General features: G+C 45.7%; 4 protein-coding genes across 6 annotated transcripts; 2 read left to right on the top strand and 2 right to left on the bottom strand.

The window, feature by feature from the left end:
• Nucleotides 1-1,103: 1,103 nt before the first annotated feature.
• LOC112886071 (non-symbiotic hemoglobin-like) lies at nt 1,104-3,378 on the bottom strand. 2 transcript variants are annotated; one of them, XM_025951836.1, is made up of 4 exons: nt 2,016-3,049; nt 1,756-1,873; nt 1,566-1,682; nt 1,104-1,455 (listed from the first exon to the last, which is right to left on the bottom strand). In XM_025951836.1, the coding sequence occupies exons 1-4, from the start codon at nt 2,108-2,110 to the stop codon at nt 1,312-1,314; spliced, it is 474 nt and encodes a 157-aa protein (XP_025807621.1). In that variant the 5' UTR covers nt 2,111-3,049; the 3' UTR covers nt 1,104-1,311. The 2 variants fall into 2 exon arrangements, with proteins under 2 accessions (XP_025807621.1, XP_025807620.1); XM_025951835.1 differs by lacking the exon at nt 2,016-3,049 and adding an exon at nt 3,070-3,378 and having other exon boundaries at nt 1,111-1,455.
• A 263-nt stretch (nt 3,379-3,641) lies between these two features.
• LOC112886072 lies at nt 3,642-5,168 on the top strand. The gene is made up of 2 exons (XM_025951837.1): nt 3,642-3,974; nt 4,785-5,168. The coding sequence occupies exons 1-2, from the start codon at nt 3,823-3,825 to the stop codon at nt 4,864-4,866; spliced, it is 234 nt and encodes a 77-aa protein (XP_025807622.1). The 5' UTR covers nt 3,642-3,822; the 3' UTR covers nt 4,867-5,168.
• A 595-nt stretch (nt 5,169-5,763) lies between these two features.
• Nucleotides 5,764-7,791, top strand: LOC112886070 (cyclic phosphodiesterase-like). 2 transcript variants are annotated; one of them, XM_025951834.1, is made up of 4 exons: nt 5,764-6,199; nt 6,406-6,460; nt 6,536-6,769; nt 7,314-7,791. In XM_025951834.1, the coding sequence occupies exons 1-3, from the start codon at nt 5,903-5,905 to the stop codon at nt 6,739-6,741; spliced, it is 558 nt and encodes a 185-aa protein (XP_025807619.1). In that variant the 5' UTR covers nt 5,764-5,902; the 3' UTR covers nt 6,742-6,769; nt 7,314-7,791. The 2 variants fall into 2 exon arrangements, with proteins under 2 accessions (XP_025807619.1, XP_025807618.1); XM_025951833.1 differs by lacking the exon at nt 7,314-7,791 and having other exon boundaries at nt 5,769-6,199; nt 6,536-6,944.
• On the bottom strand, nt 7,132-8,805 carry LOC112885245 (protein FLOWERING LOCUS T-like; the record flags this gene model as incomplete). Its single annotated transcript, XM_025950892.1, has 4 exons — nt 7,132-7,494; nt 8,200-8,240; nt 8,327-8,388; nt 8,590-8,805. Coding segments are annotated over 4 exons (549 nt in total), but the record flags the coding sequence as incomplete, so codon positions are not given.
• Nucleotides 8,806-17,967: the final 9,162 nt, after the last annotated feature.

The raw sequence follows: 17,967 nt of genomic DNA, 5'->3' as shown, positions 1-17,967 counted from the left end.
TAGGAAAAAATATCTAAAACTCATTATTTGAAATCTAGTATTTGAATAAAATATTTGGGGGCACAGCCACATAGCAATTTCTAAACGTCCTTCACAACTTACACCTTAAATCACACAAGAAAATGGATGCTCATGGTGTAATTAAGTGCATATGATGCTCCTTAATGCTTGGATGATGCTCATGTTGATGTAATTAAATTTTCGTCCATATGGTTTTAATTTATGGGTCGTGACATATTTCCCATTTCTTCCCAAACCCCCCCCCCCCCTCTCTCTGTGAACTTCGTCTCGCCGGATTGGGCATTGCCGACTAGCAATCGGAGAGCCTCGTTCGTGTTCTCGTGGGGGGGGGGGGGGTGCCCATCCTGAAAATGGACGGTGTGTCACGGAGCTGATACGGGGATCTGCAGTATTTGTCTGTCGTCTCGTCGCACACAGCTAGCTACTCGCTAGGAATCGCGTTGCTTGCTGCAGTGTGGCCTGCCTCTTCTCCCCCTGTGAACTGTGTGTGATGCACTGTGCGGTCATGTGCGTTATTATCTGAAAGGTGAAAGGATGCCTGTCGCTTTTGTTAGGAGCCTTTCCTGTTCGAGCGTTACACTCGAACAGAAGTGCTCCTACGCAGCAGCAGCAGCTGACCGATTTGCCGCAGCAGCAACCTGCCGCCGCCCGGGAAGCGTCGCGTTCCTGTCCGCGGCAGGCCGCGACCAATTCGGCAAATCGCCCGACGCCCGTGCCCCTGTACTCTGCCGGCAGGCGACGGCCGCGCCCGCGAGCTCCTTTCGGCACGAACCACAGCGGCAAGCGTGACCGTGCGAGGCGCTACTAGTCACGCATCATCATCATCATCATCGGGTCACGCCTCGCGCGTCCTGCCGATGACGGTTCTGGGCGGCGACGAACATAGGAGGCGGCCGGCAGGCCAGCTGAACCAGCCGCGCCGACGGGGGGCGCACTGCCGCCGCGGGCGCCGAGGCCGGCCGGCGGCGGCGCCCCCGGTCCGCGCTCACGTTCCGGATGCGATGCCACAAGCCACTTTGTCCTGGACGCAGCCCGTCGCCGTTCGGATAACGCCCATGCCTTACCGTGCCAACGGGCTCTGCTGTACAATTAAGGTTTTTTCTTCTGAATTGTGTGCAATCAAGTTTTATTCATCAGTGACGTGGTTGGCACTTGACAAAACAGAATACAGAGGTAGTAGCGGCAGCTTCGTAGAGTAGCAGCAGTAGTGGCAGCTCAAAGCTCTCCCCAGCAACGCGCGTTTCGCGGAGCAGCAGGGTGTCTCTGTGTGTTAAGGTCTTAAGGATGGACTCAGGCGGCGGCGGCGTTCTTCATCTCCTCCTTGATGGCGGCGGCGAGCTGGTCGTAGGCCTCCTCCCAGGCCGCCTTCATCTCCGGCGTCCACATGTCCGGGACCGCGTCCCGGATGGTGTCCAGCAGCGCCGTCTTCACCACCTGCGCGTTGCGCGTTTCAGATCAGATCCTCACTCCGTGCTCGCCAATCGCTCGCTTCAACAACTCAGAGTGCTGAAGAAAATCAAATGCAGGCGATCTTTGAGCGTCACCTCGAAATGCGCGTCGGCGACGCCGGCCTTGACGTGCGTCGCGCCCAGCCGCTTCAGGGCCGCCTCCCTCACCTTCACGTCGCCGGTGTTCCTCAGCTGCGTCGCGGACTCGCAAGCCTGTGGAAACCAGTTACCATCGTTGCAGAACATGCGCGTGGAGATGAAAGCAGACCGAAGCACGGCTGCTCACCATGACGAAGACGGCCACGGCGTGCGTCTTGAGCTTGGGGTGGTTCTCCAGGGGCGCGTCGCCGGCGTCGCGCAGGAAGGGGAACATCTGCTTGGCGCCCGGCGCGATCTCAAAGATCCTTTTTCCCCCATCCGATCAGACAAAATGCCAGCAGGTTCAGTTACTTGATAAGCACATGATAACACAATGCAAACTACGCAAGGAAGGAAATGCAAAATCGTCAGAGATGCAAGAAACAAAGGCCGGTCGCCACGCCACACCTGAAGAAGAACTTGAGAGCAATGGATTCGGTGTCCTTCTTCATGGCTTTCCATGAGCGCAGGACGAGCTCTTCCTGAGCCTCGCTGAACCCCATTACTGTCTAGCTACTCTCTGCTGTTGCTTGGCGTAATGCTACTTACTTTAACACGCCAAGATCTGATCGTTTATATAGGGGAGCTGGGTGGCCCCTCTAGGATGGGTAGAAGTAGAAACTAGCTGGAGGCCCGCCTGATAATTTGGTTTTCAGAGAGGTGCGTGGCCCTTCACCGTGCGAGCGAGCAAGCGGCATCTTCTGATCCCCAAAAGCTAAGCTATCGTGATGATTCCCACGAGACTTTCGGCCGGTGATCTTTCGTCCGTACGCCCATGTGCTCGCCACACCCACACCGTGGAAGATCACAGTCTTTTCTTCTTTTTTGTTATATATGTGCATGTATAGCGACATGGATGCAAGTAAGGGTTCAGATTTCAGACACCGGATTTTGTGTTGTTCTGCAGCGTGGTCACATTAAAATCTTTCAGTTTCATAAAATTTCAAATCCTGTATCTTTGTATCTTCATTTCATCTGTACTCCTCCGTTTCAAAATGCAGGTTCTTTTGACTTTTTAACTTTTCTAATTTTATAGATTTTATTATGTACCTAGACGTCCATTATATCTACGTACGTAGCAAAGAAAAGTCAAAACGAGCTATATTTTTTTAACAAACGGATTTTCTCGAAATGCTCACAGAAATCTGGGTTGGGATTATGTAGACTTTTGTGTATCTTGGAGCGATCGGGACTGATCCCGGATCCGTGAAGAAAAATAGAGAAAAAGGATCAATCATGGTGCGTATCAAGTATCAAGCAACAGAATGAATAAATAAACTGCCTACCATCATCAGCACGATGAGCTTTTTAAAATTCACCAGAAGAAACACACGCATTTCCCCCTATCTCTCTTTTTTTTAATCTCATCTCGATGATAAGCTCCCTAGCATTATGTCACTACGATTTGGCAGCAACAATGACAGTTGACAGGGTGGGCTCAACAGCAGCAAGATGGTGGTACCTCAGGAAGAACTTGAGCGCAAGCGACGCCGCGTCGCCCTTCATGGCGTTCCACGCGCTGAGCACGAGCGCCTCTTGCTCCTCGCCGAAGTCGGTGGCGGTGGCGGTCGCATCCGTCGGCTTGCTCGGGCTGGCAGCCTTCTCCGCCCCTGCAGCTTCCATTGCTCGCAGCCCGCGGCGCGGCCGTTGCGGCTCGTGTCCTATCTCCGTCACCGTCAGGCTAGTGGAGCGGCCTATCCCGCCCGCTCTGAAGACTGAAGGCTGAAGAGGGCGAGGGCGAGCACCAGGAGCTTGCAGGTGCGTGTGGCTGCCTCAAGCGGTGTGATCGGTTTGGTCGCAACCAGCCACCAGATTGAGATTGAGATTGAGATTGAGATTGGCATGGCACGAGCGGATGAGAGAGGAGCCCATGGATGATGGCGGGGGGCCGTTGTCGGCAGCCCAAGAGAATATCTGCACCATACAGACACGGCCGGCCGGCGGCAGTATGAACGCCCAAACGCAAGCAGAGACACAGACAGAGTGCAAGTAGACGGGCCTGAACATGGATGGGCCGAGAACGGTGACTGCCTTCTTTGCAGCCCATTCTCAGCTCTTCCCGTCGTCAAGTGCCGTGCCATTTGCTTTGGTCTCCTCTCTGCTCTCCTCTGTCTCCGGCTCTCCCCTCCGCTAGGGTTTTGGATCGTGGGAGGCGACCGGGGAGCGGCGCGCGAGGGGTCGCCGGGCGAGGGGGAGCGGCGTTTTGGGGGGCGCGATGGCGCTCACGAACTTCATCCTCACGGTGGTGGGGGTGGGTGCGGCCGTGATGCTGCTGCGGAAAGACGTCAAGCAGTCGGCCACCGTCTTCCGCCGGAACGTGCGCCACATCCGCAACTGGCTCGAGGAGGAGTCCGCCGCCGCAGCCAAGTACGCTCCCTTTACCTTCTCGGCTCTTGCTTGCATCTATCTGTCTCCGGTTCCCGTTCGCTGCTGATTTTGTGACTGGACCCGCTCGGATTGGATCTCAGATAGGCTAGGTCCTGGCTGTAAAATGGTAAAAAAAAAGTTATGCTGTAATTTTAGTTTCATCTGCTTGAGTGAACTACAATGGAGCCAGGTTGGTGTGGGAGTAGATGAGCTTTTTTTTTTTAAAAAAAAAAAGAGTGGGACTAGATGGCGTTTGGTTCATAATGAAATTGCAAAGGCTAGTGTGGTTAAATACACTAGGATTGGAAATGGAATGGCTGAAATTGAAATCTGGATTTATTTGATTTGTGTTGGTTATAGAGAGACTTGCTGCAATGTTTGGTGTGATGGCCATGCACAATGTAATGTGCAAAGCGCAATTCGAAACTAGAGACGAAAGATAATCTTCTGCATAGTGAAGATTGAAGGAATAGGGTTGGGGGGGGGGGGGGGATAAGAGGTTTTCAGAGATGAGATGTGTGTGCATAAGAACAGAGTATGGGATGCGTAAAAATTCCACACGATTCACACCAGCTGACCAGAAATTCAAGAGGAATAAAATAACTTGAAGCCTTGAACTCAGATGAAGAGTAGAAACAATAGATTTTGATGCAAGAATAAATGAAACAGCAGGTAAGAGTAGAGAACAATAGATAAAAAAGTTTTTTCTCCTGCTTTGAAGCTCTGTCGGGGTCGCAAACATTTGAGTGTTACATTTGGTCCATGTATGTTTGTGTTACAGCAATCTCATGTATGTTCATGTTACAACAGATCTACTGAGCAATCTTCAGTAAAGGAACTGGAGTCGCAAGCTGTCAAGAAAGATGCTACACCCAAGGAGGACAAGCATTAGATGATCTTACACTCTTTTACGTATAATGCAATTGGCAGTGTGAGTCCCATGATTTTGAACTAGTCCTTGTAAAAAAAAATGTTTTGTAGGATTTTATTCTCGACAACTATTTTACTCAATAATGGAGGATACATGAGGTTTGGGATTCTGAAATGGTGTTGCAAAAAAGGACCTTTAATATCAATGAGATGTGTACTAAATGATGGTGGATCCCTGACACCCTGTCTAGTATGTATTTGAGATTCTGTAGTTGAGACTAATCCAATCCGTACTTGCAAATGAAAAGGTGGATTTGTGTACTATCCTCACTCTTTATTAATTTGACAACCCATTATACATGTAACTTGATTTGAGTCCACATTGCATTTCTTAGCTCAATTAATTGTATTCAATACTTCAATGAGATGGTATTGCATCGCATAGTCTGGTAATGTCATGTTGGCTTACAAATTACATGGTGTCCTAGTTCGACCTCACTGAAAAGTTATCATCTATATCCTGAGTAGTACTCAACTAGTCAACTTTATATTTGCATTCACCTTCAAGTTGAGGTGCAAGGCATTGTTTGCTTTGTATTTGATCCATTGACACCGCAAAACATGCGAGACTGGATTTGTTATTCCTGAAGTCAATGCAAAGTTCTCGCATTTTATTCGAGTTTGCGTGTTGCACTAGATCTAGATCAAAGACTGGATTAGCCATTCTTAATCAGGTTGATTCTATGTAACCTGTGTAATCAGAAGTATGCTTAGAGCATTTCACTGACAGTGGACCCGCAAGCCCGTGGCCCCAAGGGTTGGACCCACCCGTCAGTGAATCATCTGCTCCAGGCACCGTACCGACTGCACCGGTAGCAGGAGCGCTTCCCCCTCTCCGCGCCGCTACGCTTCTCCTCGGCGGCAAAGCATATTCTTCCATTGCGCTTGCGCCCTCCCCGGCTTCCCCGCGCTCCCCACCTTGCCATTGCCATTCGCCGCGCCTGACACCGTTCCCCCGTCTCCGGCTCCGACCTCACCGCCGGTCAGTCTCAGCCCGCATGGACCTCACCGACCAGTCGCCGGAGGAGGTGTACTCCGTGTGGGCGCTCCCGCCGGCGCCCGTCCGCGACCGCCTCCGCCGCATCCTGGAGGGCCTCCGCGCCGCGCACGGCGGCCCCGCCTTCGAGCCGCACGCAACCGTCGTTGGAGACTTCCGCAGCCACCGGTCGGCAGCCATCGAGGTGCTCCGCACCGCCGCCGCCGGCGTCCAACCCTACACCGCCCGTGTCACGGGGGTCGCCCGCGGCAGCTTCTTCTACCAGTGCATCTACCTTCTCCTCGAGCCCACCCCCGAGGTTAGCATCACTTCTCCTCATCTCATTGCAGCGATTGCCTAGACAGCCTAGTTTCGCAAGTGAGGCGCGAGTTGTCGTGAATTCAAGTTTGATTTGGTCAGAATTCCGGACTTACAATTGGTTCTGAAACCCGGACGAAATGCTGATGCAGTATGCTTGGAATGATTTGGTTTTCTTGTATCAAAATTCTCTGGATTTTTTTTCAGGTGGTGGCAGCGAGCGATCACTGCTGTGGCCACTTCGGTTACAAGAGAAAGACTCGTGAGTGTACTAGTTGAGTTCTGTTCCAGAAAATCACGTGTTAGTAATTATTTGCACTTGGTTGTACAATTGCAGCATACATGCCGCACGTCAGCCTATTATACGGAGACCTGACAGATGAGGAGAAGGAGGAGGCAAGGAAGAAGGCAGAGGAGCTGGACAAGGATATCTGTGGATTGGAGTTTGAGATCTCTGAGCTTGCACTCTATAGAACGGATACTGCGGATAAAAGCTTGGAGTCATGGGAGTTGGTGGAGGTGTGCCATCTTGAAAAGAAGTGATTAGTTTCCTCTCCATGGTGATTCTGCTGTAAGTCAAGTTGAGAATAAGTAATGCTTTCTAAGCGCCTTTGTTGTTTACTTTCTAAGCACCTTTGTTGTTTACTTTCTAAGCACCTGGTTCGTATCACCAGTACCACTACCAATTGGAATAAGTGTACTTCTGATTGAAGGACGGAATAATGTAAATCTGTTATGTTTGTATCTTTGGTTTTCCTTGAGATATATTTTGGATGATTTAGATTGTGCTGGGTTTGTTAACACCTGTTGAGACAAGCAGGTACTCTTGTAAGAGCCTGAAACTGTATTGGTATCACGTTAGAGAATACCGTACGATTAAATCATGAGATATACTAGTAATTGGGCTATATTCCGTTAAGAGACTAAGCTCTCAACCCTTCAAGTCAATACAATAATAGCTTATGATACATACCATGCAGCATATAGAAGTGGTATATTGTCGTTCAATATAGGGCAAATTATTGATGATATTTCTCTAGTGTGACCATGCAGTGGTCTATGGTGTCTACTCATCCCTAAACCTTCTTCCGCCTGACCCAGCTTCCCTTTGACAGTTGAAATATGTGGCAGTGGCAATATTGAGGTGATATTGCCGTGCAAAGCTTCTGCAGTTGGAGTTGTGGCGCATCTCTGGTGCAAAAACTGTACCCCTGCCAAGTTGCCGGAACAGCACAAATACCATCCTGTGGATGCCAGATCTTGGCTCTGGTCTCTCATAAAGTACTAGCTCTTTGCCTGCAAGAGCATCCTGATGTTATGCACTCAAGAGTTTAAGGAGCATTAAACTGGGTGGAAAACAATGCCGTTTATAATGTTGTTTACTCTTTTTAGACAGATAGAAGTCTCTATGTGATAGGTCTGCTTGTTTAAGACAAATATAGGGGCTGTCTTATTCTAAATATCTTTTTATTTCAAAGTCTCAATTCAGAACTTCAATATGAAAAGTGTAAATAAAAGCATACAGTAAACTACTTGCATTTCCTAGCTCCGCTGAAATGTGTCCTCAAGGTTACCAACCAATTAAAGGATGAACCGGTGCTTTATTAAGCATATTTATGCCAGTTTACATTATTAAATGGCTGCTCATGTTTAATGTTAAGACATCCTGATTCTGATAATGGGCTAGATCAAAATTGAATCCTACCCGATTACTTCATTACTTATGTTACTAAATTAGTGGCCTTTGTGATGTTATTATGCATGTTATATTTTGTCGGTTCCATTGTATCATCATGTAAGCACTAAGCTGACATAGTACGTTCAGCTAACAAGTTCGTCTAGCATTCGGTTTATGGTTGCTGATTTCTTGTATCAATTGCATCCTAATCTGCATCAGTTCAGTGGTAGTCAACTGGCCTGAGAAAAGATTGTAACCTACTCCACAGCTGCAAAATTCATCTGAAATGAAATGGAATGACATATCACTATATGCATTCATACCAAAGCTGACGCTAGTTGTTTCAGGAATATCTATCACCATCCTACACAAGAACAAAGCAATATCATAATAAGGCAAACTAAAAAGAACCAAATCTTGAAAGAGTGGAACATGTTGCACTTGATTTACCAGTGCAAGTACTCCCTTAGAGAGGGATGGCTCGGACTTGGGGCATCCGGGTCAATCAGTACCTTCAGATCAAGACAAGCATATAGACGTGTTTGAGATATACTGCAAACTTTAAGGCCTTTTGTTCCTATAAATTTATTCAGAATGGTAATGATAAATCTTCTGCAAAGTGCATAGAACTTTTATATTTGTTTAATAACGAAAGGACTGGCATACATTATTCGACTTGGTGGTATCTACTATCTTTAAATCGCTTAGCTCACCAGGGTGTAGAAAGCCCTCATGTCATTGCCACCAAGATCAACTCGTGGTTTACTTAAAACCGCAGATGGCTTTAGCTCAGCACCTGCCAGAAGTAGCCTGTTGTTGTATGTTATTCTGAGTGGAACGGTTGGTGTAAAGGGATCCAACACATCCTGTATGGCATGAGCCATGACCAAAGGATCCTTCGCTGAAATATATTTGATAAAATATCTCGTTTAATGATATTGGCTGCTGCTCTTGCTAGAACTCTGAACTACCTCTCTATGGACCTGGGGGAAGTTGCAGTCTGAGTATGAACTATTTATATTGGAGTTGAGGGAGGCTGTCTTATTCACCTCTCTGAATTTTGAGATACCTATGTCATGTCATGCATCACCAGGGGCGGAGCCATGGCGGTTACTGCCTGTGCTGCAACATCCCTGCTGCTACTGCTGTTTTCTGGTGCACCAGAAATCAAGAAAACGGCCGTAGCAGCTGCGAAGGAGCTGAATATGCACCAGAAATACAAGGGCACATACCCAGATATGTATGCTCAACAAACTCATTGTCTGTATTGTGATTTAGAACAGTTAGCCAGCCTAAATTTGATAACTTCAGCATCCATCCAGCCGAAACACAAGCACTAAGCACCAGCCTTCACGCATTCTTGGCTCTGCCACTGTGCATCTCCCAGATAGCTGAATTGTGCACCGATTTGCCAATTAAAGCATTATGTCTGTGGAGCAATGAGGTTGAGTAATTTTTCAATTTCTAGCTTTAGGAACTTATTTGTTAGTACTGCTGGGGTTTGCTGGAGCAAAGCGTGTGAACTACTGGCATCCTTTGGTGCAATCAGCTGTAGTGGTGCTGAACATTGAGGTGCATTCGTTATGTTTTGTTTTCCTTGCAAGAGCATATTAGTTTAGACATCTAATTCCTTTTGTTTTGCTTCTTTTTTCATCTTATCTGAAACTTGTGCTGAATACCTTACCGCATTTATTGTTGCATGCAAACACCGTACACTGGTGTCGAGTCGCATTTCCACCCATTGGAAACTCATGTGCTGTACTGAAGATCTAGGGGATTTATACCATGTAAACTTAGGGATCACAGATATGGTACAGTAGGAATAGCAAAACAAAGCCCCTTGGCAAGGCTGTGAGCCTGGGTGCATTAACGCCATTTAGAACGGCAACTTCTTCTACTGGTGCTGACGATTTTGGTTCTCATCATGGAAGGGATGTAACTCTTTTTGTTATTTATAAGAAATTTGCTGAAACCATTTCTTTTGCTTTGTGGAAATTCTGCCATATATCTCTAAGTTAGTTTGTGTATCACTAAGTTTTGTACTAGGTGCTGCCTTTTTGGTGTGCTTTTTTGGTTGCATGGGAGTTATTTCTTGATTTAAATTCAGAAATTACAGATGTTGTGAAGTAAGAATAGGAAGGGAAAAAAACATAATACCGTTGCTTCTGAAGTTGAGTTGAGGCCAGGAAGGCCTGGGTAGCAAGGCAGTGAGCCATGATGATTTAACATCATTTATTTACGAGGGGACTTGCTTCTGGTAGGAACAGCAGATAGTATCTTGTACTCTTATGTTGAAACAGGGAGATCCAATTTTAGAGGGAAAATTTCAAAAAAAAAAAAGAGAGGGAAAGGCCACCGTAGAATATCAGATTTGAAACAGCAGATAGGATCTTCTGGAGGCACGCTTTATAGTCTTTTTTTTTTACTGTGGCTGTGGTTGTATCAGGTTTGCTTTCCCGGATGCTGAACCGAGGCTCCCTAGCCCTCGGTAACTTTCGAACATGTGAAAGGAGGCGCATCTCTTTCCCGGAGAAAACGAAAATGCTGGCGAAAGGTGCGCACGATCAAATACGGGAACATTTCCGACGCTCCTTTTATCCTTTTTTTATCATCTTTTCAACTGGAGTTGATCTTCTCCTCTGCTCGAAAGGTTTCTTGTTTTTCTCGCTTCCAGCGATCTCACTGGCTCTGCTGCTAGCTCTCCTACGACCCTCTGGAGAAATCCTTCTTCCTGTGCCTGTGGCTGTCAGGCATGTGCGATGCCTCGACATTATTGTTGAGCAAAGCGGCAGCGGCACTCGTACGGTCTTGTACTCTTGTTTGGCAATACTTCTACAGGCTCCAGCTTCTCCAAAGGAGCTAGCATGAGGAGTTATTTTTAGTAAAAGAGAGATGCCGGAGCATTTTTGTTGGGGCTCCTCCAAACAGCTCCTGCAGAGGATCCTCTCAGGAAGAGCCCAGCTAAACGGGCTCCTAGTACAGTAGTATGTTTTTTTTTTGAAAGTATGTAACTTGTAAGCTCCTTCACCTGATTCTTTCTTTCTCGGACGTGGGCACCGCCGCTGCGACCGCGTGCCCAGTTCATCTCCACTTGTGATCGTGAAAAGGTCTGGACGCAGGCGGCGTGAGCGTGGGGTCATGCCACGCGCATGGTCAGCGGCTCAGCACGGCCCGGTCGGCGAAAGGCGCCTCGCTCCGCGTAAGTTGCGAAAGGCGCAAATAATCGATGTCGTGCGCGCGACCTCGAGACGAAGCATCGCGGAAATCTTCTCACTCGCTGGCTCATGATTCCTGGGGTATAGGGTTCCGTGTAAAAAAATTCTGAGTTAAAAAAATTCGTAGTTTTCAAATCAACTATTCAAATTAAATTCTGATTACCTCGTTGCGTTTCTAACAACAAGATCTTCAAAATAAGATTACACTTAATTATATTGGAACGAAATTTAAGATGGAACAAATTTATTGTGAAGCTGGAACAATCAAAATAAAACTGTTCCAACTTCATAATAAAATTATTCCCCTTTAGAAAAAAATATTTCACCTTAAAAGTTGTTTAAATATAGTCAAGTGGGATCTTTTTTTGAAGATTTTTATCATAAAAAATTCAATGGTGCAATTCAAATTTGATTCGAACATTTCAGTTGAAAATTATAAATTTATTTACTTTAAATCTTCCTTTTGTACATCTTCTCGGAAGGTGCGAACGTGGGCCGGCCATCGGTATTCTTCCTGTGGTGACCGGTATGCCAGTCACGCGCGCTGCTTGGAATAGCGCCCGCGAAAGCCGCTTCCTAGTTGAAGGCGGCTGGTGTTCCTCGGACCACGCATGCGGCAGCATCTGTCGGGGACTTGGGCTGAACGTGGGGCGTGCCACAAAAGAGAACTGGGAGGATGGTGAGGTCAATCCCAGTGTAATATTTCGTTGCTCGGTTTTTAAAAGTGGCAAGCCGTTTTTAGTATTTTAATTGATGGATGAAACTAGTCTTCGAAAATAAAGTTTCAGTTCACGGTTTCATATGCTAGCGTATCATTTAAAATTTGTATCTAAGTGATTAATGAAAGTTGATAAAAACATTTAAAAATGGAAACACAAATATTCTGAACGAGTTGGAAGCGGTGAGGTGGCGTCTCATTTAATTGCAATGAAATCCTTAGCGTGGCATGAGTGCGTGTGTCAGCGATGGTAGTTGGATCCGTGGATGCGGGCACCTGTCAGGGTGTGCGTGCAGGTGCCAAATCGCACCTACGGGTGTGGATCTTTCTTATCACATACTGAAAAAAGCTCATTAGTAACAGGCAGAGATAGTTATGGCCAACGTTTCTTTATTACCTTACTAATGACTCAGTCATTGTTAACGGGTACTACGTTGATATTCGTTATAATAATATTCATTGGTAACGGGCATTGCTGATATCTGTCACCAATGATAGTCATTGATAACAAACACTATATTGATGCCTGTTACCAATAATATATTAAAAATCATATCTTACAAATACCAAATGATAGCAAAAAATTATATACCCAAAAGCAGCACCCGGCTTGACTAGCTTTTTTTCCTCAAAAGACAAAATTTTAACCCCGCAAACATAATTTTTGCCTTATCTAGGATTCAAACTAGGACTTCTTGGATCACGTGAGTCTCCCCTGACCACTGCACCACACAATCACTTGTAGTTGAAAGAGAGATGTAGATCTTTTATATTAAAATTTTTTAATCTTTTTAAATTTATATAGGTCACATCTTAAATCCGATTGGTCTGGTTTTTTATGTCATCACTTATGTGCTTGTAGTTCCAGAGAAATATAAAAAAATAAAAAGAATTTATGTGCACCATATTTGCAACGGGCATCCGTTACCAATGTGCACCACATTGGTAACGGATATCATCAACGTCCATTACCAATATGCGTCATATTGGTAACGGATTTTCAATGTCCGTTACCAATAACGACAATAACAAGTTAATGGTAACGAATGTCAGTGTTGCCAGGTCGGGTAGGACTTATTAGTAACAGGCTTAAACAATAGACATTATCTTTAACTATTCTTGTAATAGGCATCAAATGCTTGTTACCAATACCATGTTACCTAAAATGTGTTTTCACGTAGTGTGTAATAAAAGTCCATTTGATATTTCCTCCTACAAATTTGAGCCTAAAGATACATACGACCCAGCCAAGCGATCTATAACGATGTAAGCATTTCCTTACATACCATGAGTTGTGATTAATACGACTTATAGCCGTTGGTATTTATTGCATAGGTGATCATTCGTGCGCTAAAATATTATTACTTGATTTATATTATTATAGTGATTATTGTGTTGCTAATGTGCCTAAGGGTGACTCGAAATCTGAAGTTGACCTGCGGGCATGGGTGTGATATTTTACCAACGGATCAAGTCGAAGGCGGGTGGGATGAAATACGCGGTCTTATCGATGATGGATTTTTATTCCACCCGTAGGTTATCCAATCTGTTGCCATCCCCTGGGCAGGAGACGATGAACTGCTGAAGGTGGCCGTCCGGCTCAGGACAGAATCGTCTAATAGCCAGTTTTACGTAATAATACGTCATCTTCAGACTACCATATTTTTAGTTGTGAAATAAAAAAGAAATATTGTAATTAGTATGACAATATCAACTCGTACGGTGGTAAGTAAACAATCTCATAATTCTTAATTTTAGGGACGGTTGTTGCGACCACCTTATTCTCTTTTCTCCCTCTTTTTCTCCACATTATTAAAAATTTTATATTGATCTGTATGAAACAATCTATAAAATCACTGACATGTAGCAAAGTACTTGCGATATGAGTAGCCGCCTCATTTGATTCCGAAACATATGGTATTGTGGTGCGAATGCAAGATGACCACACTCCACTGATGGACTTCTGGAAGACTCTGAATTGAGCTGGCGCTACCAAGGTATAAGTTGATGGCCCGTTGTTGGGGAGTTTTTTTAAAAAAAGTTTAAAAAATAAAATTCGAAAAAGGGTGCCAATTGGTAAAAATTCGGAAAATGGGCACCTCCCGCCCAATCAACGGGCGGAAGGCATGGGGCCGGGGACCTCCCGCCCATCCAGCGGGCGGGAGGTTCCAAAACTATTAAGAGGCCCCTCCCGAGGGCCTCTTCACGAATAAAAAACTTTTCTTATTCGCGAAGAGACCCCTGAAGCATCCCGCCCGCCCAACGGGTGGGAGGTGCCCACCTACTTATTTTTTGTTATTTTTTGTTAGAATTTATATTTTATAAACTATTTAAAATTCATACTTTTTTCAAATACAAGATTTATTCGCCATACTCTTTTGTATACATAAAAATTAGTTCAATTTTACGAAGAAGATTAAGGTATCTAAAACTCGTATGAAGATGGTGAAGCGATAATATTTTGCAACGTAGAATCCAAATATTACGATAGTAGGATACATCAAACCATTAAAATTATAACTAAACGATGCCTGATGTCGTAGTAGCACTCGATCGGCGATGTCACCCACTCCTTGATGCAACCGGAGGTCTTCCATCCGTAGCATCACCTGTAGGGCCAGCTTCAGCAGAACTGGACCCAGCATCATTGTTTGGACAACGTTTATACGTGTGTCCACTCGGATTACATGCACTGCAGCGCTGTATCTTCGGATGGAGCTCTGACTCATCCATGTCATTACGAATACGTCGTGTCTGACGGCGCCCTCTCTTAACCCGAGCTGTTCTCGGGTCTGGAATATATATCACAGGATTCGCTGTCTCAGTGAACGATCCAACCATACGGAATCCATAGATCTCATACTGTCAGGTGCTGCCAATTGTCTCCTTTCTGAAGTAATGGGAAACATATATATCGACAGGATGTCCAATATCCGCACAAGCAGCCATTACATTAGAATAAGGTATGTGCAGCAATTTTGGCCTCATGCATGAGCAACAAGTTCCATCAAACTTGAGGATGCACTCCTTTACAGGAGTTTGATGTCTCATGCCACGTCGTGCTCTGTCTTCGGGGGCTACCTCAAACTTGAGCTCCTGTGTACCACATTGCCGTACGTGGTGTAGCTGGGCGCTAGCTGCCTTCTTGGTCATATAATTAGTCATCATTCTCCCAAAATATCTGTCAGCATCTTGCATATATGCCTAATTTTTAGTGAACCGATCCCTAAAGTAATCGGTACACCCGCGGACGATGAATTCCACAATTGCAACCAGTGGAAGCCCACGAACACCTCGCATCACCCAATTGTAAACCTCGGCGAAGTTGGTGCTCATTATGCCGTACCTTACACCATCGGTATCGTAAAGCAACGCTCACTTCTCCTTCGGTTCATTCTCAATCTATTCAGAAAAGATTTTCACCGCTGATCCAGACTTTCTGCGAGTACGTGCAATATCTGTTGGCAAAGGACACAAAGCCTCTGCTTCGTCCTGTGCAGTTCTAGTTTTTGCTGCGTCCTCGCTTCTTTTCTTTCCGGTCAGTTCATCAAGTTTCTACCACTGCTTGTTAAATTTTTGTTGATTTGTTTCCTTTCATAGCCTCTTAAACATATCCATAAGATGCTTGTTCTTGAATTGCCTGAAAAAGTTTGCACCAATGTATCTCATGCACCACCTACTGTGAACATCACGCCACTTGAGCGGCTCTCCGGTCTCCACACATCCCTCCTGCAAATCTAGTATTGCCCTTAGTATGCCGGCGTGACGATCATGAATCAGGCAGATATCTTCCCTATCCCGAACGACTGCAAACTTAACCCGTTCCAGAAACCAGTACCAACTATCTGTGTTCTCACTCTCAACAAAAACAAAAGCAACAGGAAGCAATTAATTGTTTCCATCCACTACAATAGCTGTCAGCATTTGCAATCTATACTTTCCGGTGAGAAAGGTCCCATCGATGCACAGGATAGGCCGGCAGTGTTGGAATGCGTTAATGCATGGACCCAAACTGAAAAATACCCACTGCAACATGAAGGGCGGACCTTCTCCTCTGTCTAAACTTTTCAGGTCATAATACCTTCCAGAATTTCTCTGACAAAGGACGGCCAGCAATCGAGAAATATTATCATATGCAGCCTCGAACGTCCCAAACCTCATCTCCAACACCTTCTGTTTTGCACTCCACGTCTTACTGTATGAGATGGTATACTTGTACTTCTCCTATATATGCCTGATAATAGACTTTGGTTCAAATGATATGTTGTCTACTATCATCCCGTACATCTCATTTGCGATGTATTGCGACGTAAGGTTGCGATGGGATTTCTGCACGCCCGGCAAATGACAAGTGTGCTGAGTGACAATTGAGCATTTCCAATAACCTTTCCATTTGCCCTCATAGGCATGCACCCACCACGGACATCCCTCATTCACACATACCACATCGTACTTACGAGATTTGCACTCGACTGTTTTGAACTCTCGCGTAAGAAAGAGAGACCAACACTTAACAGCTTCCTTCACCTCATCAATTGAGTGGTACCTCGCACCCTGGACAACTTCGTTCTCGCTGCAATCCCAAGGCACGCTGGATCCTTCATCTACGACAAGATGCCTGAAGTCACTGCTTACCCATTCTTCAGGCACATCCTTGTCATCATCAGACGAATCGGCATTCATTGCTTCATCCAATTCACGTTTTTTGTCTTGCAGCTGTTCAACAATAAAGGGTATGTTCTCCCCCTCATCAGCCACGTATTGAGGTGCTGCAGTGCCACCTGCCTTAATGTTTGGCTCCTCAACTTCTTCATCAACATTTGCATCCCCCGGAGCAGCTTTAATGTTTATCAAAGGGTTCTGGTGCACACTGACAAGGAGTACCAGTGGCCATTGCCAATGACTTGTATTTTGCAGATAAGTTAACCAATTCTCGTTGCGTGCAAGTGGCATCAGCTCCCAGATCAAAGCATGAGTGGTACGATTTATGACGCACTGAACACTCACAGTGTGTGTCTCCTGATTAATCCTTAATCCCGTCATTAACCAGTTGTATAGGAATTCAAATATCCTCTCGTGCGGTCTGGTAATTCCTCTGACCGCACAGTTGAATTCACTTAAATCTACCATATCCGGCCTATAAATCACATTTCCTTCTCCGTAATATATACTGAAAATACCCTTCTCAGAAGACATATCTGTCAATCATTAATGAACTAGTTATACTACATATTAATACACAACGACCCTAAGTTTCAGCGATTCCCAGATTATATTTTTCAGATTCTAAACTATTCAGAATATAAATTATACTAAAAATAATTAAAAATACTAAAAACTATTTAAAACATAACTATCCTAAGAAATATTTCCTAGATTATAGTTATTTCCAAGTAATTATATGACTAGAATGAGAATATACCTCCAAACCGACGTGTGAACAGGGCTTCGCCGCTTCCTCTTCTCTCTTCCTCTCCTCTCTTTCTTTTTTTTCTGATTTTTGCTGAATAAAATAGGAATTTAGGGGCAGGTGGGGGCTTATATAGCAGGGGGACCTCCCGCCCGCCCAACGGGCGAGATGCCCCTCCGCACTACCTCACGGGCCTCTGGAAATAGTTTTGGAACCTCCCTCCCGCCCGCTGGACGGGCGGGAGGTCCCCGGCCCCATACCTCCCGCCTGTCGATCGGCACCCCTTTTTCGAATTTTATTTTTTAAAACTTTTTTTAAAAAAGTCCGTTGTTGGGCGCAGGGGAGGGCGCACACGCATCGTTGGTGGGCCGCTCGCGGGGTTCGGCGGCGCGGCGTAGGAGGGGCTAGACGTTGGGCCGCACATGGGCCTTAGCAGCGCGCTGCTACAACGGGGAGGCAACCCAATCATGCATGATTTTACAACATGGGCCAAACAAAACAGGCTCACTATCCATTTCGGAAAAAAATTCTTTTTACCTTTTTTTGGGACGAGTCCGTTTTTGCCGTGGATCCTATATATCTTTTGGTAGGTATTTTCTTCCACTCTTCCACTGTTTGAGATTTATCCTCCTCCGTGTCTCAACCAACCGTCTTACATCTCGCGCTGCTCACGCGTGCACCGGCCGGAGGATTGCAATTTAGGGGAGGAGGAGGGGGTGGAGCGGTTGCTGGCGAGGGTTGGGAGGTG

The sequence above is a fragment of the Panicum hallii genome, chromosome 3 (assembly GCF_002211085.1).
Source record: "Panicum hallii strain FIL2 chromosome 3, PHallii_v3.1, whole genome shotgun sequence".
NCBI classification, from domain to species: domain Eukaryota; kingdom Viridiplantae; phylum Streptophyta; class Magnoliopsida; order Poales; family Poaceae; genus Panicum; species Panicum hallii.
This window is presented reverse-complemented; position numbering and strand designations above follow the sequence as displayed.

What these genes read in the sequence shown, in the direction of transcription:
- LOC112886071 (XM_025951835.1), bottom strand. Translation starts at nt 3,230, where the DNA reads ATGGAAGCTGCAGGGGCGGAGAAGGCTGCCAGCCCGAGCAAGCCGACG. An exon ending in GCGCTCAAGTTCTTCCTGAG is followed by an intron (nt 1,874 to 3,069) that starts GTACCACCATCT and finishes TGGGGGAAAAAG; the next exon opens with GATCTTTGAGATCGCGCCGG. An exon ending in CCGTGGCCGTCTTCGTCATG is followed by an intron (nt 1,683 to 1,755) that starts GTGAGCAGCCGT and finishes TGGTTTCCACAG; the next exon opens with GCTTGCGAGTCCGCGACGCA.
- LOC112886072 (XM_025951837.1), top strand. Translation starts at nt 3,823, where the DNA reads ATGGCGCTCACGAACTTCATCCTCACGGTGGTGGGGGTGGGTGCGGCC. An exon ending in GAGTCCGCCGCCGCAGCCAA is followed by an intron (nt 3,975 to 4,784) that starts GTACGCTCCCTT and finishes ATGTTACAACAG; the next exon opens with ATCTACTGAGCAATCTTCAG.
- LOC112886070 (XM_025951834.1), top strand. Translation starts at nt 5,903, where the DNA reads ATGGACCTCACCGACCAGTCGCCGGAGGAGGTGTACTCCGTGTGGGCG. An exon ending in TCCTCGAGCCCACCCCCGAG is followed by an intron (nt 6,200 to 6,405) that starts GTTAGCATCACT and finishes ATTTTTTTTCAG; the next exon opens with GTGGTGGCAGCGAGCGATCA. An exon ending in CGGTTACAAGAGAAAGACTC is followed by an intron (nt 6,461 to 6,535) that starts GTGAGTGTACTA and finishes GTACAATTGCAG; the next exon opens with CATACATGCCGCACGTCAGC.